This window comes from Malurus melanocephalus, unplaced genomic scaffold (genome assembly GCF_030028575.1).
Source record: "Malurus melanocephalus ecotype Western Australia unplaced genomic scaffold, MMel_1.1 scaffold_240, whole genome shotgun sequence".
NCBI classification, from domain to species: Eukaryota; Metazoa; Chordata; class Aves; order Passeriformes; family Maluridae; genus Malurus; species Malurus melanocephalus.
In genome coordinates, this window is record NW_026623472.1 from 401,564 (window position 1) to 419,613 (window position 18,050).

At 53.1% G+C, this 18,050-nt stretch overlaps 1 protein-coding gene across 1 annotated transcript in view; it reads right to left on the reverse strand.

The window, feature by feature from the left end:
• Window positions 1-16,051, reverse strand: part of PSD (pleckstrin and Sec7 domain containing) — a 35,233-nt gene extending 19,182 nt beyond the window's left edge. The window contains exons 1-4 of the mRNA XM_057375153.1: window positions 15,161-16,051; window positions 14,978-15,080; window positions 13,881-14,349; window positions 7,915-8,358 (exon numbers count right to left, since the gene is read on the reverse strand). Of these exons, the coding sequence (XP_057231136.1) occupies window positions 7,915-8,358; window positions 13,881-14,349; window positions 14,978-15,080; window positions 15,161-15,943 (1,799 nt within the window). The 5' untranslated portion in view covers window positions 15,944-16,051. The remainder of the gene's footprint in view (window positions 1-7,914; window positions 8,359-13,880; window positions 14,350-14,977; window positions 15,081-15,160) is intronic.
• Window positions 16,052-18,050: the final 1,999 nt, after the last annotated feature.

Consider the following 18,050-nt stretch of genomic DNA (forward strand, 5'->3'; position numbering starts at 1 on the left):
GTGGGGTGATGGACAGCACCAGTGACTGAGTGACTGGACCAAGGCATTTAAATCCACATTCATACTGGATGTGGAAGGAAAGGACAACTACTCCAAAGGCCCCCACTTCAAACCAGTGAAACTGTATGTGTGGGCTTAGRCTCTGCCAAGCTCAGCCATAGCAGAGACTTGGAGCAGAGACATGTGCACATCACATGCTGTCCTACAGCTCCGGACTCATTTTTTAATCTGGACAAACTCCTCGTGCTACTCTCAAGTGCAGTTTATATCCAAGACAAGACAACTGTAATTCCTTCATTCTCCTTTTCCCACTCACTGATTTCAAGGCACTGCACAGATGGCAAAGCTGAGGCAGAGAGGGTGAAGACAAAGGAAAACCCCCCTGGCCTCCCCACTCACAGTGGGGTGCACTGTCTTCTCCAGGCTGCCCATCAGCTTTCGGGCCACCACGCCTTAAATGGCCATGTTAGGAGACGCTCTTGGCTTGGCCCCCGAAGCAATCTGACTCAGCTGCGCAGAAGTTATCCCAACCAAAAGCCGGTTGAATCTAATCAACAACAAACGTTAAGCAACTCTGACCTCGCCCAAATTTTCTGGCAGTCCTCGCAATGTTCCAGTCTGATTTATTTTTAAAAGTCTCTAATTGAGTTTTAAGAGGCCTCCTCTCCTGAGCCAATTACCCAGACCAATCTCCTTGAGGCTCTGCTTTTTTCAAGAAGGACGAGCCTCCTCCTGCTGARCGCTGCCTGTCCCAGGGGAGCCCTGCACAATACTGACAGGCTGCCTCATGCCTCAGGGGGCTCTCAGGTGCCATCCTCTCACCCTCCTGTCACCCCCAGCCAGCTGCAGCTGGAGAAGCTGCTCTGTGCTCAAAGCTGTGGGTCAGACGCCTCCCTGGTGAAAGCAACCTCCAACACTCTGCAAGTCCTTGGGAGAGATACACTTTGCTCGGACCACTGCTGAACTCAGTGGTGCCAGGAGTTGATTATAATAAGACCTGGATGGGTGGCCCAGGCAGWTCTGTAACCACTTGGCTCCAATCCTCCCCAGGGAGACTATCCATCACTCCAGTGCACCCTGGGGGAAGCAGCCATGAGAGTGGTCACAAGGTCACCAGGACACCAGGTTTGACTCCACCAGCTCCGAGAAGCTGTGCTGGGCAGGCAGCTTCCAGCAGAACTGTCTGCATCATCAGCACACCCCATCCTCTGGGCAAATCTCCCACCTGCCTAAAAGCTCTTTTCCTCCCAAAACAGCCACAGCCAAAGGTGCTGCTGGCATGGGCCCTGGAGTCTGGCTGTGCCTTCACAGGCTGGCAGGGTCAAAGCTGCTCCGAGGGGTGCCCAACAGCAGAACAGGCTGGGCAGTGCTGGGSACACACCTGGGCCCCACTTCAGCTCCTTGTGTAGCTGCAGTCACTGCGACCTCAGCCAAGGACAGAGCTCACAGGCTCTTTGATTCCCAGAGGCAGAGGAGATTAATCCATCCCAGCAACTGACACCTGCCAGACATGGGTTATGGTGCTTGTATCTTTTGCTAAAATACTTATCTGCTATCACAAAGGCATAGCCCCTGTCCCCTTAGCAGCCCRGCACTTCCAAGGGTGCTTTTCTAGCCACAGGCTGAGCTACAAAATGCAAAGCCACCCCTCCAACACTCCCCATGCTCCAACTGCAACTCCAGAGCAAGTTGCTGCTCAGCCACCCTCTAAAGATCTTCTCTGCACCATTCCTAAAATGACTGATACCCTTCTGGACCCCATCTATCCTGCTTGAGAGGTTGTGCTCCAACAGGGCCAGTTCCTGGAGCCTCCAGAGACAAACCTAGAGCTCTGACTCTCCTGCCATGACCTCTCTTCCCAATCCATGGTCCTCAGCTTTCCTACCTACTGCTGAGCATTCAGGTGTGGAGCCATTTACAAAATCTCTCTTGTCCTTCAATACCTGTAYCTCCCTGCAGGGTCCCAACCTGTGACTACAATTCTTGCCTTGCTTTTTGCAATAGGCATGCAGGGGTCTCAAAGCTTGAGTCTCAAAGTAGCTCTACCAGTGGAATCTGCTGCTTCCTTCCTCACCAAGCCCCAGTACTGATTTGGTGTTTTATATCAGCAAAGCATAACCTTGCTCTGAGGATGAGGAAACGGGTTTTCCTCTGGCACTCAACCTATTCTCATGCAGTTAAATATGGGCAGTCAGCCTCAACAGGCTCAGAATGCCCCTGTCTGCCCCCATTCAAACATGCAGCTTAAAGACAGAAAAACAAGAGTGCAATTCTCAAGTAAATGGAGAGCAGAACAAGAGACATATCCATGTCWGAGGTATTTGAGGTGATGGTAATCTTCTTGCCAGTGAGCTAACTGCAGGTCTCAGGGTGAGGGCTTTTTTTGGTGTACTTTGTAAAGTGACATTTTAGTTTCGTTTGAGACAGTACTTTTCACATTAAATATACACTTAAGGAATAAAGATCAAATTTGGTATTGTGCATGCATCCTTGGTATGCCTCAAATAAGCCATTCCTGAGCAGACACAGTGCTAGCTCATCCCTCTTCCTGCTGCCACAATTCATGYCATTGGGAGCACAGGTCCCCCTGTCACCTCAGGTGTTTGCTGGAGAGACCAGTGTGCTGCAGTGAGGCACATCTGGGGGTCTCTGCAAAGAATGGATGTATCTAGCTCAGGGCTGGACTGGGACAGAAGCTCTTCACCGCCCACCYCCCACCCCAGCTCAGCAGAAGGACTCCCTGCCCTGGGGAGTTGCTGCAGAACCACAGTCCTGCTCAGGGCCATCATACCCCACACACTTCTCCCAGGCCTGATGCTTCTCCAGGGCCCAAATGCTCCTTTTCAGGGCCAAAAACTCCTTTCCTGGATGTGGACCATCATCACAACCCAATATTCCTCCTCTAGCCRACTGACCAGAGCCCAGACGCAGAGCCCACAGCACCTTTCCCGGCTGCAACGCAGTGTGGCACTGCAGGAGTCCTGACATCCTCTCCACCTTGCCTGCATCAGCCAAGCTTACCTGGCACCATGGTCACTCAGTGGCTGCCAGCATTCAGGAGCAAATCTTCTCTCCTGAATGTGGAGCAGCAAGAAGGCCCTAGCTCTGCACAGCCAGGCCCAAGGGGCTGACCTCCACCTGCCAGATGCCAGCAGGGATGTATCTGCACCGTGGGACCCTTCCTGCAGCAACAACCTGCTCCCAGGAGCTGGGGGAGGGTGCTCGGCTAAGCTTCTGGGCTGTCCAGATCTGTCCTGACACATTTCCAGGCAAGACACCTGCTGCAGGAAACTCCAGACCTTTAAACACAAACCAAGTGCCCCTTGCTCCCCACACGAGGCTGATTTCACCCTATACCATGAAGGGATATGGCAAGGAGCCTGGTGCAAACCAGGGAGAGACAGGTGCATGGGGCAGAGTAGCACCCTCCTCTCAATTCTGGAARGTGCACATGCATAGCTTGGTGCTCGTTGCCTCTGCCAAGCGAACCAAGCCTGCCTAATGTTGCTGCTAAGAATGTACCAGACCGGATCTTTGGCTGAGCTAAATAAACGCAGCTCCCTCCATCGGTCTCAGTGGAGCGACTTTGATTTATGATAGCAAAGATCTGGGCCGGTTCATTCCTTGCAGAATTGAAGTTAGGGCTGGGAGGACACTTGAAGGTCAGCTAGACCAGCCTCCAAACACAGGCAGGGCTGCTCGTGCTTTCTGGCAGCTCTGGAGTCCAACAATCACCCAGCCACAGCAGCACCCACCAGTGTTACTGCTGACAGATCCAGATAGGATTGAATTTTGGGCAGCTGTGCCCCTCCTCACTCTTGTTTCTCTGCAGACTTCCAGCATCTCCCCTGCAGCACCAGCCCTCTCTGGAGATGTCTATCAGTCCTCCATTATTCCATCCCACCAGTTCTTTTTGTGAGGGACACAACCACTCCTGCACACCACAATCCCATCAATTTCTGATGCCAGCTGAGAACCTTAAAAATCCAGTTACTCACCTGCTGGATGGAGGGTTGTCTTCTCCTTCAGAGACACAGATGCCATGGAGGTAGCACCAGAAAACCTGGGTGTCTCAGACCCTTGGGCCAAGACCAGCCTAGGGCCTCTGAGTCAGATCCAAGAGCTGAAATGAACGCCTGACACATGGGGCTGCATTCCACAGCTATATGCTGCTCCTCAAGCCTCTGCAGGCAGACCTGCCGTGCCTGGGATCACTGACCTCTATGCCGAGGTGGGCTGATGCCGTGTCCTATGTCCAGGCTACTGCTGCCCTTTGTGCCTTGACACGGAACTGCATGGGGGAAAGTTCCCCACGCGGTTTGTCCTTCATTTCTCGCTGTGCCAGTGTTGGTGGGGAGACCTCTTCATTCTGTGCCCTGGGCTTGTCCCRCTACTGTGCTCCCACCCCAGCACACCCCATACCTCCCTTCCCCTATCTGCATCCTTTCCTCAATGTCCTCCTTCTTCTGCTCAGCTATCAGCCTTAACTTTCTGCATCACACCCCGAATCCACCCCAMGGGGCCCTAAACCGGGCACAACCCTTCAGAGCACCATCTCACCAGTTTGCCCAGTGCTACCTGGGAGCTCAGGCCAGCTGAGAGACCTGTGCTGGCCCTGGGCTGGGAGGGGCGCCGGCTCCCCGACCGCTGCAGTGACAAAAGGAACCTTATAAAGAAAGGCAGCGGAGCTGGCTGGCACAGCCCGCGCTCCAGYACACGCCGGCAGCCCCGGTCTGGCAAGCACGTAGCTCTGAAAGCCGGCCGGGAGGAGTCCCGGGGCGGCTGCCAGCCCCACGGGCTCCCCGCTCCTCCCACGCAGCCGCAGCTCCAGGGCTGCGCTCTCCCTCTAGCGAGGCTTCAGGCGTGCTGCCCTCGCCGTGGTGTCTGGCCCTTTGCACCAGGCGCTTTGCAACCCCGCCTTTGATGTCGCTTCTCCCTGCCCGTCCTTCTGTGCCACCGCAGGCAAGCCCCGATGAGGTGCCAGCAGAGCCTGCCTCGCTCCAGGGGCAAGTCACGTCTCTTCCCTCCGTGGGCAAACCTCAGGGACTGGCATGGCTGTGCCCGGGGCAAAGACTGGCCCCTGGATGGAAATTGGGCAGCTGGATTTCAGAGGGTTTGCACCCCAAGAGAGATGCGGTTTGCCCATTGACAATACTCTGGGGCTGGTGCCCCACAGGCCACAGTGCCTGCCTGTACAGGACAGGGCGAGCCAGGTGACTCTCTGGACCCTTCTTGCACCCAGCAGCTTGGCCAAATTCTGCAACTTGCACCTGCAGGTGCAGAAGTCTGGCTGTTACCACTGAAGCAACCCCCCTGCAGTCCCCAGGGCTGCCCCAGCTCCTGCCCCACCAGCTTGCCAGCACTGCATTTGTCCCTGGCTGGCCTTCCTGGAGGGACTCCCTAGCCCTGGGGGGCTCTGCCTCCACACATGCTCTGCAGAAGTCACTGTCAGCCACAGGGACAGACTGCTTTACTGCAGCTTTCTAGGTCTGCACTTTGACATCCTTCCCACACACAGAGTCAAGACAAAAGCACAGTCTTAACTATCTTGTGCCRAGGTACACCAGAGCCTTGGCATAAGGAACAAGGCTGCATGAACCAAGGCCACATCTCCGCAGCAATGCAGGGGCATCACTGACTTGGCCATTCCTGCCACGGAGGGAGGTGAGAAGTCACAGGCTGCAAGGCAATCTCCAACCCAGACCCCAATCACCACTATGGTAACAATTAGCACCAAAGCTTTTGGGGACACAAGGAGGACAGCCACAGGGCAGCACATGCAGGCTAGACCCACTGGTGCTCRTCACCAGTCACACCAAAGCCTTGAGGCCTGAGATCACCTCTGCCAACCCTGAGACTGACAGACACTGTAAAGCATAGCCTCCAGCGCAGAGTCCCCTGCCCGGGGTCACCAGTCCATCTGTGCTGSTGGCAGTCAGTCTGTCCTGCTTGTGACCAAGGACAGCAGTGAATGCCTTGCACTGGCCCTGCTGGCACAGGTGATGATGTATCATCATGACTGCAAAGGGTCCTCGGCTCCTTTCTTCAGCAATTTCCTCTGAATACCCCTGAGTGGGAGCATTACAAGGACCAGCTCTGCTCGATCAGATCAGCCCTGACAGCATCAGCCCTGCCAGGATCTGCTGGTTCCAGCTCATGAGAACCTTTGAGCAATCAGCCCAGCCTTCCTCAGACTACTTGGGAATCTTCAGCTTCATGGCTCTACTGAGAGTCTCAAAATTTGGTAGCACCAACTTTCATCATCATTCATCAACCTTCACCACAAGAAGGAAAGTTTCAAGAAGGAAAGTGTCTCTCCCTTGCCAAAATCCCCTGCCTCCTGAGGACTGACCCTGCAAATGATGGGCTGTCTCAGACCATGGTGCCATGTCTTTCCTGCTTCCCWACCTAGCTCCTGCTCCTGGCCCCAACCTCCACTCCTTTTCTCTCACCAGCTGGCAGATTCCAACCACACATAGTTCTCTGTCCACTCTTGCTGTGGAGCCGAGGGCAGGCTCACTCCATGCTGGGGAGCAAAGGACTGGACTGCTCCCTGCTGGGGGCCTGCAGCAGGGCCCTGGTCCCCCACAGCTCATTTCTTACTGTCTTTCCTGCAGTCTCTGCTTTAGGTCACTTGCTCATCTGCTACAGGGCAGCGTGGCACATCTAAAGAYGGGCAAGAAACAGGGCCTGAACTGGACAAAAAGAAATGTTTTGCAGGGACCTACTGATAGCCAAGGGAATAGTTTCTAAGCGGGGAAAGGTGCTTGCTGGGGATTCTGCATGCATGTATAACAGAAGGTGAGGCTGTTATTTATGGTGTATGGGAAGCCCAAGCCTTGGACTCTCCAGGCCAGGGAGCACAATGGGGGTGGCAGCTGCATTTCCCCTGTGCTCCTGTCACCAAAGCAGAGGTACTCCTGCCAGAAGAGGAGATGACAAGAAGCTCAGCAAAGGTGGGCTCAGCAAAGATCTAGGACAGCTTGGAGGATACACAACACCCCTCCATGGCCTGCATTGCAGGCCAGAACTGCTCTGAAACCTGAGCTAGGAGGGGAGCACAGTGCTGTAGTGTCCCCAGCACTGCCAGCATGCTCTTTGCTCCACTGACTACATTTTGGTGTCCCAAAGAAAGGGATGGCCTAACCCAGCTCCTCTCTGCCCCAAAATGCCCTTGGATTGATCCATAGGCCACAGAGCTGATGCAATATCCCATTCTCCTCTCTTGACTGYGGACACCAGAGAAGACACAGAGCTTTGATCTCCACCTGGCCACCCCAAGCTAAACCTRCAAGGATGGCACAGACTGCGACCAGAAGTGACATAGGTTTGGTATGGAAAAGACCAAAGCCTGGAAAGTGGATGAGAGATTCGCAACATTCATCTCTGCACTCCATCTTCCAAACATAAAAAAGGGTTAGGAGGTTCAGGAAGCCAGAACAACAGGTACAAGACCATGGGACTCCAGCCTTTAAGAAACAGGAGGCTGTTGTGCAGGTGGTGAGGGACAAAGCACCCATAGGGAAAGGCTGCTGAATTTCTACTTGTAGTCAACTTCAGACTGGTCTCTCCCATAGCCATCACAGATGCTGGAATGCCTTGCAATGGAAGCCACCACYGGACTGCAGTTTTGGGACTCCCTTCTCGCTTGGCTGAAGGAAACCTCACAGCCCTCCAGTACCTACAAAGCTGGCAAAGAGGAAAAAGGAGTTGTGCTCCCATCAACACACCTACCACAATACAATGGTGATCACTGGCCTGAGCAGCCACTACCCAGAAAATCCAACACACACAATCCTGACCCTTCCCCGGCAACACAAGTTAGGCTCTGGCTGCAAAACAGACTGCACAGCATTAGACTCCACATGAAGCCTTAGTGACCCAGCTGGACAGCAAGCAACTTTGGTCRCTCACCTCGTGTTGGAGGCCAAGGGAGTGCCAAAGCTGTCCTCTGAATGGCAAGGGCTGTGCCGAGCACCCTTCCTTCGTCTCCCCCGCTCCTCCTCCCTCTCTGTCCAGGGGGCATCTGTGGCTGAACTGGTCCCAGAATCTGGCTCTAAGTGAGCCAGAGGAGCAAAGTTCTCCTCAATCAGCTTGGCGTTGTCTCTGATTTGTCCCTGTATTTCTGGGGTGAGGGTTGGGAGATCAAAAGTGAAAAAGGTCCCATGGGTACGGGCTGGGGAAGAAAGGATGTCAATGGAATCCAGGCTGGTGTAAGATGTGCCTTTGGCTCGATGGGACTCCATGATGGTCTCGAAATGCTTGCTGAAAGAGTCCATGCCATCCTTGGAGAGGCTGTGCCCTAGGAGGAAGGGCACTGGAGACTTGAGCATACCCTGTGTTTCCCGGTTCATGATCCTAGAGGGAAAGAAAGTGAGAAGAACTCATCATTGAAGAGCAAGGGATCAAAGCCCCCAAACAAAAGCCCACATGCTACTTCAGAAGGAAACTGAAGAGGGCAGGAATCTTTTCTGAACATCTGCAGACCAGCAAGGAAAGGCCTTGCCCGCCCATAGGAAGAAGGGCTGGGCTGGCCTCCCTCCAGACATATGCTTCTCCTTTAATGTGCCACAGACTTTTGTCCCTTTAGTGGCTCATCCTCATAAGAAGCTTATGAGATGGCTACTGCTCCCAATCACTTGACTTGAGCTTAGATCCAATAAAGGGCTCAAGTACTAGAAGCGGGATGTGGTTCAGCTCCATTTCCAAGCAAATCTGGAAGTGGCTGAATTTTTCATGAGCCTTCAGAGCTTCTGCCACCAAGAAGGGTCCTTCTGAAGCTGCTCAGGACAGTATGATACCTTCCTCCRTGGACACTGCACTGTGGTCACTGAGTACTGTGACCAACACTCACCTGMAAGGTGTGCTGGCTGTTTCCAGAAGGTGATGTTGAGTCCTGGCAGATGTGTGATTGAGCACAACGCAACACTAAGGTCCAGGTTTCCCCAGGYAGTACAGAGGGAGTCTCACACACATCTTTGGGCTTGGGGATCTGAGCTGGCCATGCTCTAGAGGCCATGATTGGTCCTAGCTCATCATCTTATCAGGGATSAGCCCCACAGAAAGGCTCAGCCTGCCTCTAAAGCTGGTTTGGGTCCAGCCTCCAGCCCAACACAGAAGTTCCTAAACCCTGAAGCCCTGAGTGTTTTGTCCTGTAAATGAGGTGAAGCACAGCTCGCTCACCTACCTAAGCATGTGACAACAGGGATGTTTCCAACACAGGGAACATCAGTGCAGTAGAAGCACAAACACAGCCCTAAAAGCCTACTTTTCTYATAAGCTGTTATCATTTTATTAAAGCAGCGGAAAAGCACTTGTTATGCCACTTTCTGCTCTGATTAAAGGAGAGGATCTGCTCCAGCCTGTCATAACATTTGTTATGAACAAACAGCTTCCTACTCAGGGCTCAGAAGATGTTCTGCTGTAACTCGCACCAAATTAATTTCATTCATTAGCCTTCACATGCCACTCAAAAATCTCACCCCAATTACTTCAGCAGGCCAAGAGCTGACAGCTTGACTACCCCAGAGTGCCAGCTGGTTTCAAGGGGAGTGYAGCAAAGCCAGACACAGGTAAGCAAGGCAGGGCGCACCCTGCATGCACGGGCTGGTCTTGTGCATCCACCAGTGTTTCCCTGGCTGTGCAGCATCCCTTGACACTCTTACCATTCCCAYAGGACCCTCAGGAGCAGCCACTTCTGAAGTGTCTTTTGGTGAGGATAAGGCAGAAGAGACCTCATTAATATCTGCAGATATGCTTTAGAGATGCAAATGTGTGTTCTCTGTCCTTCCTGCCCACCCTCATGCTACTAAACCAAGTTAATGCTGCTGACCACTTTGCACCTTGAATCCATGAGGAGAGCGACTAATAGTGCCAGGGAAGACAATGCCAGCAGATTGGAAGGAACCTTGCTCCCAGGAGAGGTAGGTGGACTCATTCTACTGATCAAGTATATTGCCACCAAGTCACAGAAAAACCATGGCTGGTTTTGTCCACACCATCCAAGCTCTGGAAGCAATGTCTTCACGCCGAAATACCAAGAACAAAGCCATTCAGTTCCAGAAGGATGTAGCTGCAGCAGCGGGGGAGCAATATTTCCTGCTCAGACCCAGATGCTTCCTCAGACCCTAATGAAGTGCTGCTCCTCCATGCTCCACCCTGGCCACTCAAAAAGGGTCAYGGCACTGAGACCAACCCAGACAAACCCAGCTGAGAGGAGCAGAGGAGAGGAGGAGATGCAGAAGCTGTAATCAAGTATCTGTGCAAGGGTGTAGGCAGCTGTGCAGGAGAGGCAGTGAGCCTTCCTTAGGAGAGGGACAGGCAGACGAGGAAGCGAAGCAGGTCTGTGAGCCACCAGTCACAGAGCATTGAAGGCAAGTGCCAAAGCCAGCAGCACCTCAGGCAAAGCTCTGCCTGTGGGATCTGATCAGCCGGGGCTCTGATGCATCTGATGGCTGATGGAGGGGAAGGGGCTCACTCCTTCCTGCCTGGTGCTGCAGAGACATGCCATCCCTGGCAGGGGGAAGATGAAGGGAAAATCTCTCCTCTGGCCCTCAGTGGTTTTCACTCTCTAAATACCCCTGTGACCCTCCAGACCCTTGGGGGGTCACAGCTATGCCTCACTACGCCCCACTCCTCCAGCTCCAGGCTCCTCCAGCCTGCACCAGCACAGCTTCTGTGCGAGGATCCCAGCTCAGTTCAAAGCAGGTGAGACTGTACAGCACCGCCCAGCAGTCCYTTGCTTTATTCCTCTCTGAACAAAGCCCTTGACCTCTAAGAGCTGTCACAGCAGCTCCTTGCAGTCTYCCCAGGCTCCTTTGCACTATTCCTCCAGCGTGGCAGCAGCCTGCTCTTAGGGCTCATTGTCCTAACTCTGTCCCATGCTCAGGCACAGGTACTGACCACAGGCACTGCAGTCTTCCTGACTGTACACACTCCCCTGCCACATTCATGCCACCATGCTGTCCCCTGCCCTCCCACAAGAGCTGCGAGCACCTCCCAAGCTCATTGACAGGTGCCTGCCAGCGTCATCCCGAGCGTCCCCTCTGCAGCTCGAGCCCAGTGCTCCATCCAGGAGCATCACGCTGAGCTGTGGCTCTGTGGCCACTTGGGGCTCTGGGACAAGCACAACACATCAGAGGTTTGTGGCTACTGATGCAAGTTAAGCACATGCTTAAGCATTTGATGAAATTGAGACCTTAACCATTTTTCTAATCACCAACAAGGCTTGCCCTSCAGCTATTTTCTTGCCAATAAGCAGCAAGCACAAAGGCTCTGGAAAGGCTCCCCAGGTAGCAGATCTAAGAGCTTTTCTGGGCAAGGCTTGCAGGGAGAAAAGGCATCACTGCCTCCCATCAGCCCTCTGTGCTCTCGGGGGAACACAGCATTCCCTAGGAAAGCCTCTTCCTTCTTATCAGCCCAAGGCACCCATGCTGAGGGCCAAAACAGGCTCTTCCTACAGCTTAGCCAGCACGTCTGCTGATGYTCAGGGAGGAAGGGAATTGAGCCTGCTCTCACTGACAGGTCTCGGCTCTCTGGGACTAATGGGAACAAAGAYACTAAAGGCTTAGACTAGTCATTAGAGTCAGTAGATATGACTCTAAATATATTCAGGAAGCAGACTTGCTGGAAGAAGACACTGTTTCTTCCATCACTTTTCACATCATGTTTGATCTGATGTCTTTTTTTTTTTTTTTTTTAAATTAGCATGCTCGCTTGTTTTGGGAAGGTAATTCATGAAAGAAGACTCTGACCTTTGGCCAGAATATGAAGCACAACAAGGCAGTACCAAGCCAAAGTCCCCCTTGCAGAGGGTGCTAAACCTTAAAACTAGATTTTCAAATGGATGTTCACGTCTAAAAGCTGAAAATCAGCATCAAAAGGTACTTCAGGAGTTTTGTAGGACTGGTCCTTCCCAGTGACCAGAACAGGCCTGGGGTTCAGCAAGTCCTGCAGCAGCAGAATGGTGCCAGGTCCAGGGAGCCAGARCAGCTTCTTCATCCCCCAGCTTCACCCCTCCTGTGAGCAGGCAAAGCAGAAAGCTTGAAGTAGAAAACATCAATATTGGTGACTGGTAAACAGGGATAAGGACTGCAGCTGCAGAGCTCAAAACAGTGTGTAAGCAAAAACCCAGGGCTGTGGTGCAGGGACTGAACAAGCTTGCAATTTGGGCCTCATGATTTTCAAGACACTGTCTACAGGGTCTGCACTTACCAGGGGAATATTCAGGGGGCTGCAGAGGAAAAAACAACTGGTCTACAAAGAAGCTGTGCAAAAAAATTGGTAATTATACTGGGAGCACCATCTTTTAGGAGCAACAGTGTGTTGTTTAAGGATACATCCAAATTTTCAGCACTGCCTGGCTAGCTATAATACGGTGTTGCATAGAGCAAAAAAAAAAAAAGGTCTAGGCTTACAGCTCATACAACTCACAGCAGCCTAGTAGATATGACAAAATGACACTGTGCAAAAAAATTGTTACAGCAACTTGAAGAGCGTGCAATAGCAATAAAGGTACACCTTACTCAAACATTCATTTGGAGAAAAAAGCCCAAAAACTACAAATGGCTTATTTTCAGCTTTGCTCGAGAACCCAAATCTTTTGAGGACAGGGTGGGTGGCTTGTATTTGTCCCCTCCAATAGAGATACAAGGGCTGGACAAACTGACAGGAGCCCAGCTCCCTTTGGGATGCACACCTTCCCTCCTTGTTAGCTCAGAACCTTCTTTTCCTTCCCAGCACAGGGGCACTACTCTATTAATGTACTATTAATGTATGTATTTMATTATTTTTTAAACTTCTGCAACATCAAAACCTCCCTTTTCCTTTTTTTCCACCTAAATTCTCCCCCACCTACCTTTTGCACAGCTAGATGAGTTCACACTGCCACATGGCATCCCAGGCATCACCCTGGTTTCACGCTTCCCAGATGAGATCTCTCCCCACTCCTATGGAACACTTGCTGCTGATGCTGAGCCCCCCCACCTCACTCAAAGCTCTCGACAATACAAATGTCAGAAATGCCTGCACAGGGCCTTTCCACTCCAGGTGRCTGTCCCACACAGAGCTCTGGAGCAAGTATCTACCTGACGATGCCTGTCACTCCTCATGGTCAAACTACCACGTCAGCAGAAACTCCGTGGGCAGAGTTTCATGCTGCCAGGCTAAAATGCCATCTCCCATATGTGCTAATTGCCAGTGCCTGGCACAGGGMAGATAGCAGCTAGGAGCACACTTGCTGCCCAGGGGCAGGCAACTGAATGATAATCTTGGKGTCACCCACTCCATCAGCCCCCAAGCACAGGGCATATTGCCACACATGTGAAAAATGACACAGAAAGCAACAAAATACTTTTTTTGATCCCAACGTATGGGCCACTCTTTCCGGAACACAGCAAATACCTATGGAGGCTGAGCAAATGAAACTGCTCTCAYGGCTGAAGCACCACCTGTGGGAAGAAGGACAGCCCAGCAGCACCTGCCAGCCCTGAGCAGCTCCAGGACACGACCTGTGCTCTGTCACCCCAACACCTGGCAGCAACGTGGCAGGATGTAATTAACCTGGCAGGACTCATGCAGGGAAGCCCCAACTCAGCTGGGCAACCTGAGCTGCAGGGCTTACCCCAGGGGAGTGAGGCCCATGGCACAGTGCCCAGCGCTGGATCCCTGTGCTGGCTTCCTCTTTCCATTGGGCAGGGAGGGCCCTCTCCCAGTCCCAAACCCTGTGGTGTGATAGAGGACCCCATCTCAACCCCATGCACAGCCTGCATGTTGCTACTGGGATTTTTGACTCAGCCACTTTTCAGCAGAGCTCATTTTGCCATGCAGGGTACAATAGGGAGTGTGAGAGGAGCTTTTTGCCCTCACGCACAAAGCCTCACCTTTCCCTGTTTTCCTTCCTCATYGCCTCAAACACCTCATCGTCCTCGTTCACGTCCCTGTCCCGCAGCCCATCCTTCGAGCAGCCAGTGCCTGGGGCGGGTGGCTCCTCTGGTGTGCTGTTCCTCCTGCCTGGCGTACCCCCAAAGCTTGGGTTGCTCTCACTGTCCTTCTGGCTCTCAATTGCTGAATCCACCTCCTCCTTCTCGGCCAGGATATCATCGATGTTGGTTTCACGATAGCACCTCAGTGGCACAGTGTCCAGGTCTGTCTCAGAGTACTTCACTGTCCTCCTTATAATCCCAGTTTCACAGGAGCCAGGCTTYTGGCTGCCCAGAGGAGACACTTCTATCTCCACCTCCACATGGCTCAGGCTGTGCTCAGGAACCGAGCCTGGTGGCTTGGCAGGCAGTGAGGAAACAGGCTTCTGGGGGAGCTCGGCCAGGGGAACGGCGTCGGGGGCAGAGGAACCTGCAAGGAAGGRAAAAGTGCTCAGAGCTACAGGGAGCTGCAATGGGGAGCTGCTCTGAGAAGCCCCTCCTGCAGCACTACACACACACACACACCCAGAGCATGGTCACATGTCATGGAATCATTAAGGTGGGAAAAGACCTCCAAGATCATCAAGTCCAACCTTTGACCAAACACCACCATGTCAACAAAACCACAGCACTAAGTACCATTCCAGTCATTTCTCGAATACCTCCAGGAATGGTGACTCTACCATGTGATGGGTGCAGGGGAACAGCGATGAGAAGGCACATGGAGAAAGGATGTGAGAGGCAGAGACAGACTGTCAGTGCTAGTACTTCTGCAGCCAGCCCTGAGACCCCATCTAAACCCAAATGCTCTTCTGCAGAGCGGCCAGGGAATCTTTGTCACCTCCTCTGCATAGCCACAGGAGACTTTGCAGGGAGGTTGGTACGTGCATGATCTGACCCCAGGAGGACATAGACTGGCCAGCTTTGAGGGAATCTCAGSTCTTCAGTGGGCACTGAGAAGCCCCAGGGGATGGCAGGCCCAGTACGAGTCCTGGYAGTAATAAAGACTTAAAAGGAGGGGTCGGCCAACCTGACAGCATCCACCTGCAACTTCTTACCTGTCTTTGGGGCATCTGAGGAGCCATAGAAGAATTCCCACTTGGCCTTGGCAATACGCTGGGCATGGGCAGAGCTCTGCCGGGGATACAGCCAGGTGCTGCCCTGCGGAGAGGAGAGCAGTGAGTGGGCAATGCATCTGCAGGGCAGAGCTCATCCCCAACGTGGGAGACCCTGGTACCTACCTGATGTCGGGGCTCTGGCTTCAGGGGACTCCTGGCRAGGGTGGGGAACTCCTCCGGCAGCCCATTGGTGAGGGATCGGCAGAGGCAGCTGGTGTCAAGGGCACTGAGCTCCTTCCCACAGGAATGTGTCGCACTCAGGGCTCTGCCCCCAGCCAGGAGCGGGTCAGACGCGGAGGCCTCCAGCTTCAGYGTGTGCAGGAGCCGCTCCTGGGGCAGGGGCTGGGGCTGCGGGGATCCCACATCCCCACCGAGCTCCAGACTGCGGCTCAGGCTGTAGGGTCCGTTCTCCCAGCGGAGATGGGGGGTTGTCGGGCAGCCCACGGTCCGCACGCTGGCCTTCTCAATGAAGCGGAAGGTGACCACGGAGCTGTGCCCCTCTGAGGCCGAGGCCGCCTCCACCGGTGGGCTGCGGCTGCCTAGAGAGGCGCTAGCTGGGCTGGGCCGGCCCCGCCGGGGCGTGCAGGGGGCAGTSAGTCGCCCCGTGGCCGGGCAGCTSCCGCTGCTGAAGGGCACTGCCTCGGCCGGCCTGCGGGCCAAGGAGCCCGTGCTGTTGTAGAGGCCCAGCGGGCAGCGGCGGGCATCGGCYGCCAGGCCCTTGCGCAGCAGGTGGAGGCGGCCGGCGTTGAGGTTGGGGGTGAGGCAGGGCGGGGGGCTGCAGCGCCCAGCCTCGGGGCTCCCCCCTGCTAGCCAGGGCCTCCGGTTCACCCTGTGGGCAAAGGGTGGGGGAGAGGCAGCGCAGCCCTCCTCGGGGTGGAAGCGGACRGGTGCCCCTGCTTGGGCCATCCTGCCAGGAGAGGGCACAGATGTGTCAGGTCCGGAGCCCAGCAGGGTGGCACAGGCACAGCAAGGCAGGTTCCCAGCACCCCTGAGATGTCTGAGACAAGAGGCGATGCATCCTCAGGCAGCCCTGAAACAAGGGCCAGCAGATGGTTAGGGAAGGGCCATGGGGAGGACAGGCCAAAGATGCCTTGCCCTCGTGGCAGAAGAAAGATATTCTCCAGGAGAGACAGCCCCCAGCAAATCCCCTCCTGCTGCAAGAGGCTGGCAAGGTGCACTGAGGGCACCCCACCACACCTCTGCAGGGATGCTGGCAGCCCTTTGTTTGGTCCCCAGGCACCCAGAGTGTTTGCTTTCTCCCCAGGGTGCCAGGATGCTCAGGCACTTTCCCCACAGTATAGCACCCCATACACTGTGAGAGAGTGCATTATAAAATGGATTTCATTCATTCAGCTTTTGGCTGAATATATTTACTACCCACAGCCTACAGCCTACTAAAATCAGTTCAATAAGGGGGGGGGGGGGAGTATCTACTGTATCACTGAGACATCCTCCAATTATACTTGCTCAGGGAGTTTAGTAAGAGCAGCAAGGGCAAAGAGCCTCTCTCTTTGGAGGTCAGCCTGGTTTAAACTSTGTCACACCAGCACATGTCATAGCCACTACTGGTGGTGCAGACAGAGCTGTCAACACCAGTAGGTCCAAAAAGCAGCGGTAACAGACAATTCCAGCCTGGGGGAACACTGCATGCCTGCCCTGCACATAGTTCATCCGCCTGCCTGTCTCAGCCCAGAGACTGTATACCCAGAGATGAGACCAGTGACCCCATAGTAGCAGATGGGTGGCTGCAGGGGAAGGCAGGACCTGGAGCCCCCATCGACCCCACTGGCAGGGCTGCTGACATTTTTCTTTCTYCCAGTGGAGCTAAAACTTGTACTTATCCTTCCCCGAGTTTCTTCGAATTCCTAATGTACAGAAAAGACTCTGCCTTGGCTGCTTGTGCCTTCTGACAGATGCCAAGATACCGAGTCCCTCCCTTTCATCATTTGAAAGTGAGAAACCATATGCCAGCTGCAAACGGGAAAGCATGATTTTTTTCTCCCTGTTTCTGAGTGCAAACCAGACAGAATTAAATTCCTAAATTACGTGGGGCTGAATTTTTAACAGTGTTTAGGCTCCAGAGATGCACAGACAAAACTCTTAACGAAATAACCCAAATCACACCTGTGGGGTAGGCGCCCATTTATCTGCACTATCACACTGCTGAAAAAATCTGTCCTGCTGAGCAACAGCAATCTCTAATTCACTCACTGCAAAAATTTACTCTCCTGATTAATTTATCAGTTACTGTTTTTCTCCTGTTATGGTTGTGTTCACATTCAAGGTTGCTGAAGTAAACTGATAAATAATAAAGATGCAGGGTTTATATATTTCAAATGAAATTCTACTTTTTATCTCAATGCAGACAGACACATATGCCAAGGAAAAAACTTATCTCTAGGAATGGTTTGCTTTCACTGTAACAGAACAAATCTACAAAAAACAACATATCTCAAAACATGTGAGTTATTACTGGAACAAATGGGGTAAGCAGAATGTCTTTCTGGTTATTAAAAAGGAATTATCAAATTTAGAGTAAGGGCCATGCCTGCCTTTGACCCGCCAAAGCTGGATGGCTACACCATGCAGGGGAGCAAGCTTTTCTTGAATAATTAAAGGTAAAAAGCACAAATGAAACTGAGATGAAACACCAGTGATGGAATGAGCTTCGGCTTCCTGCTTGCTGATTTCAATTGTGAATCAAATGGATGCTCTTTAAATCAGTGTGATTAATGGGTTGGGCTGTAAAGCACCGGTGGGCTGGAGAGAGCCTTGCCGGTCACATTGCCTAAAGGCAGGAGAAGTCCTGCAAAGAAAAACTCACAGGGTGTCTGCCTTGGCAACCCTGGGCACATATTCAAAGAGAAAAACTCAGGAGCTGCAGTGTGATAGCCGGGAGCTGGACATCGTCGGGGGATTAAATTTGTTCAATATAACATCTCATTCACAAGAAACTTGTTCCTCCTGTTTGTCTGTACTTAATGGCCAAAGGGATGTCCAGGGATGTTTCCTG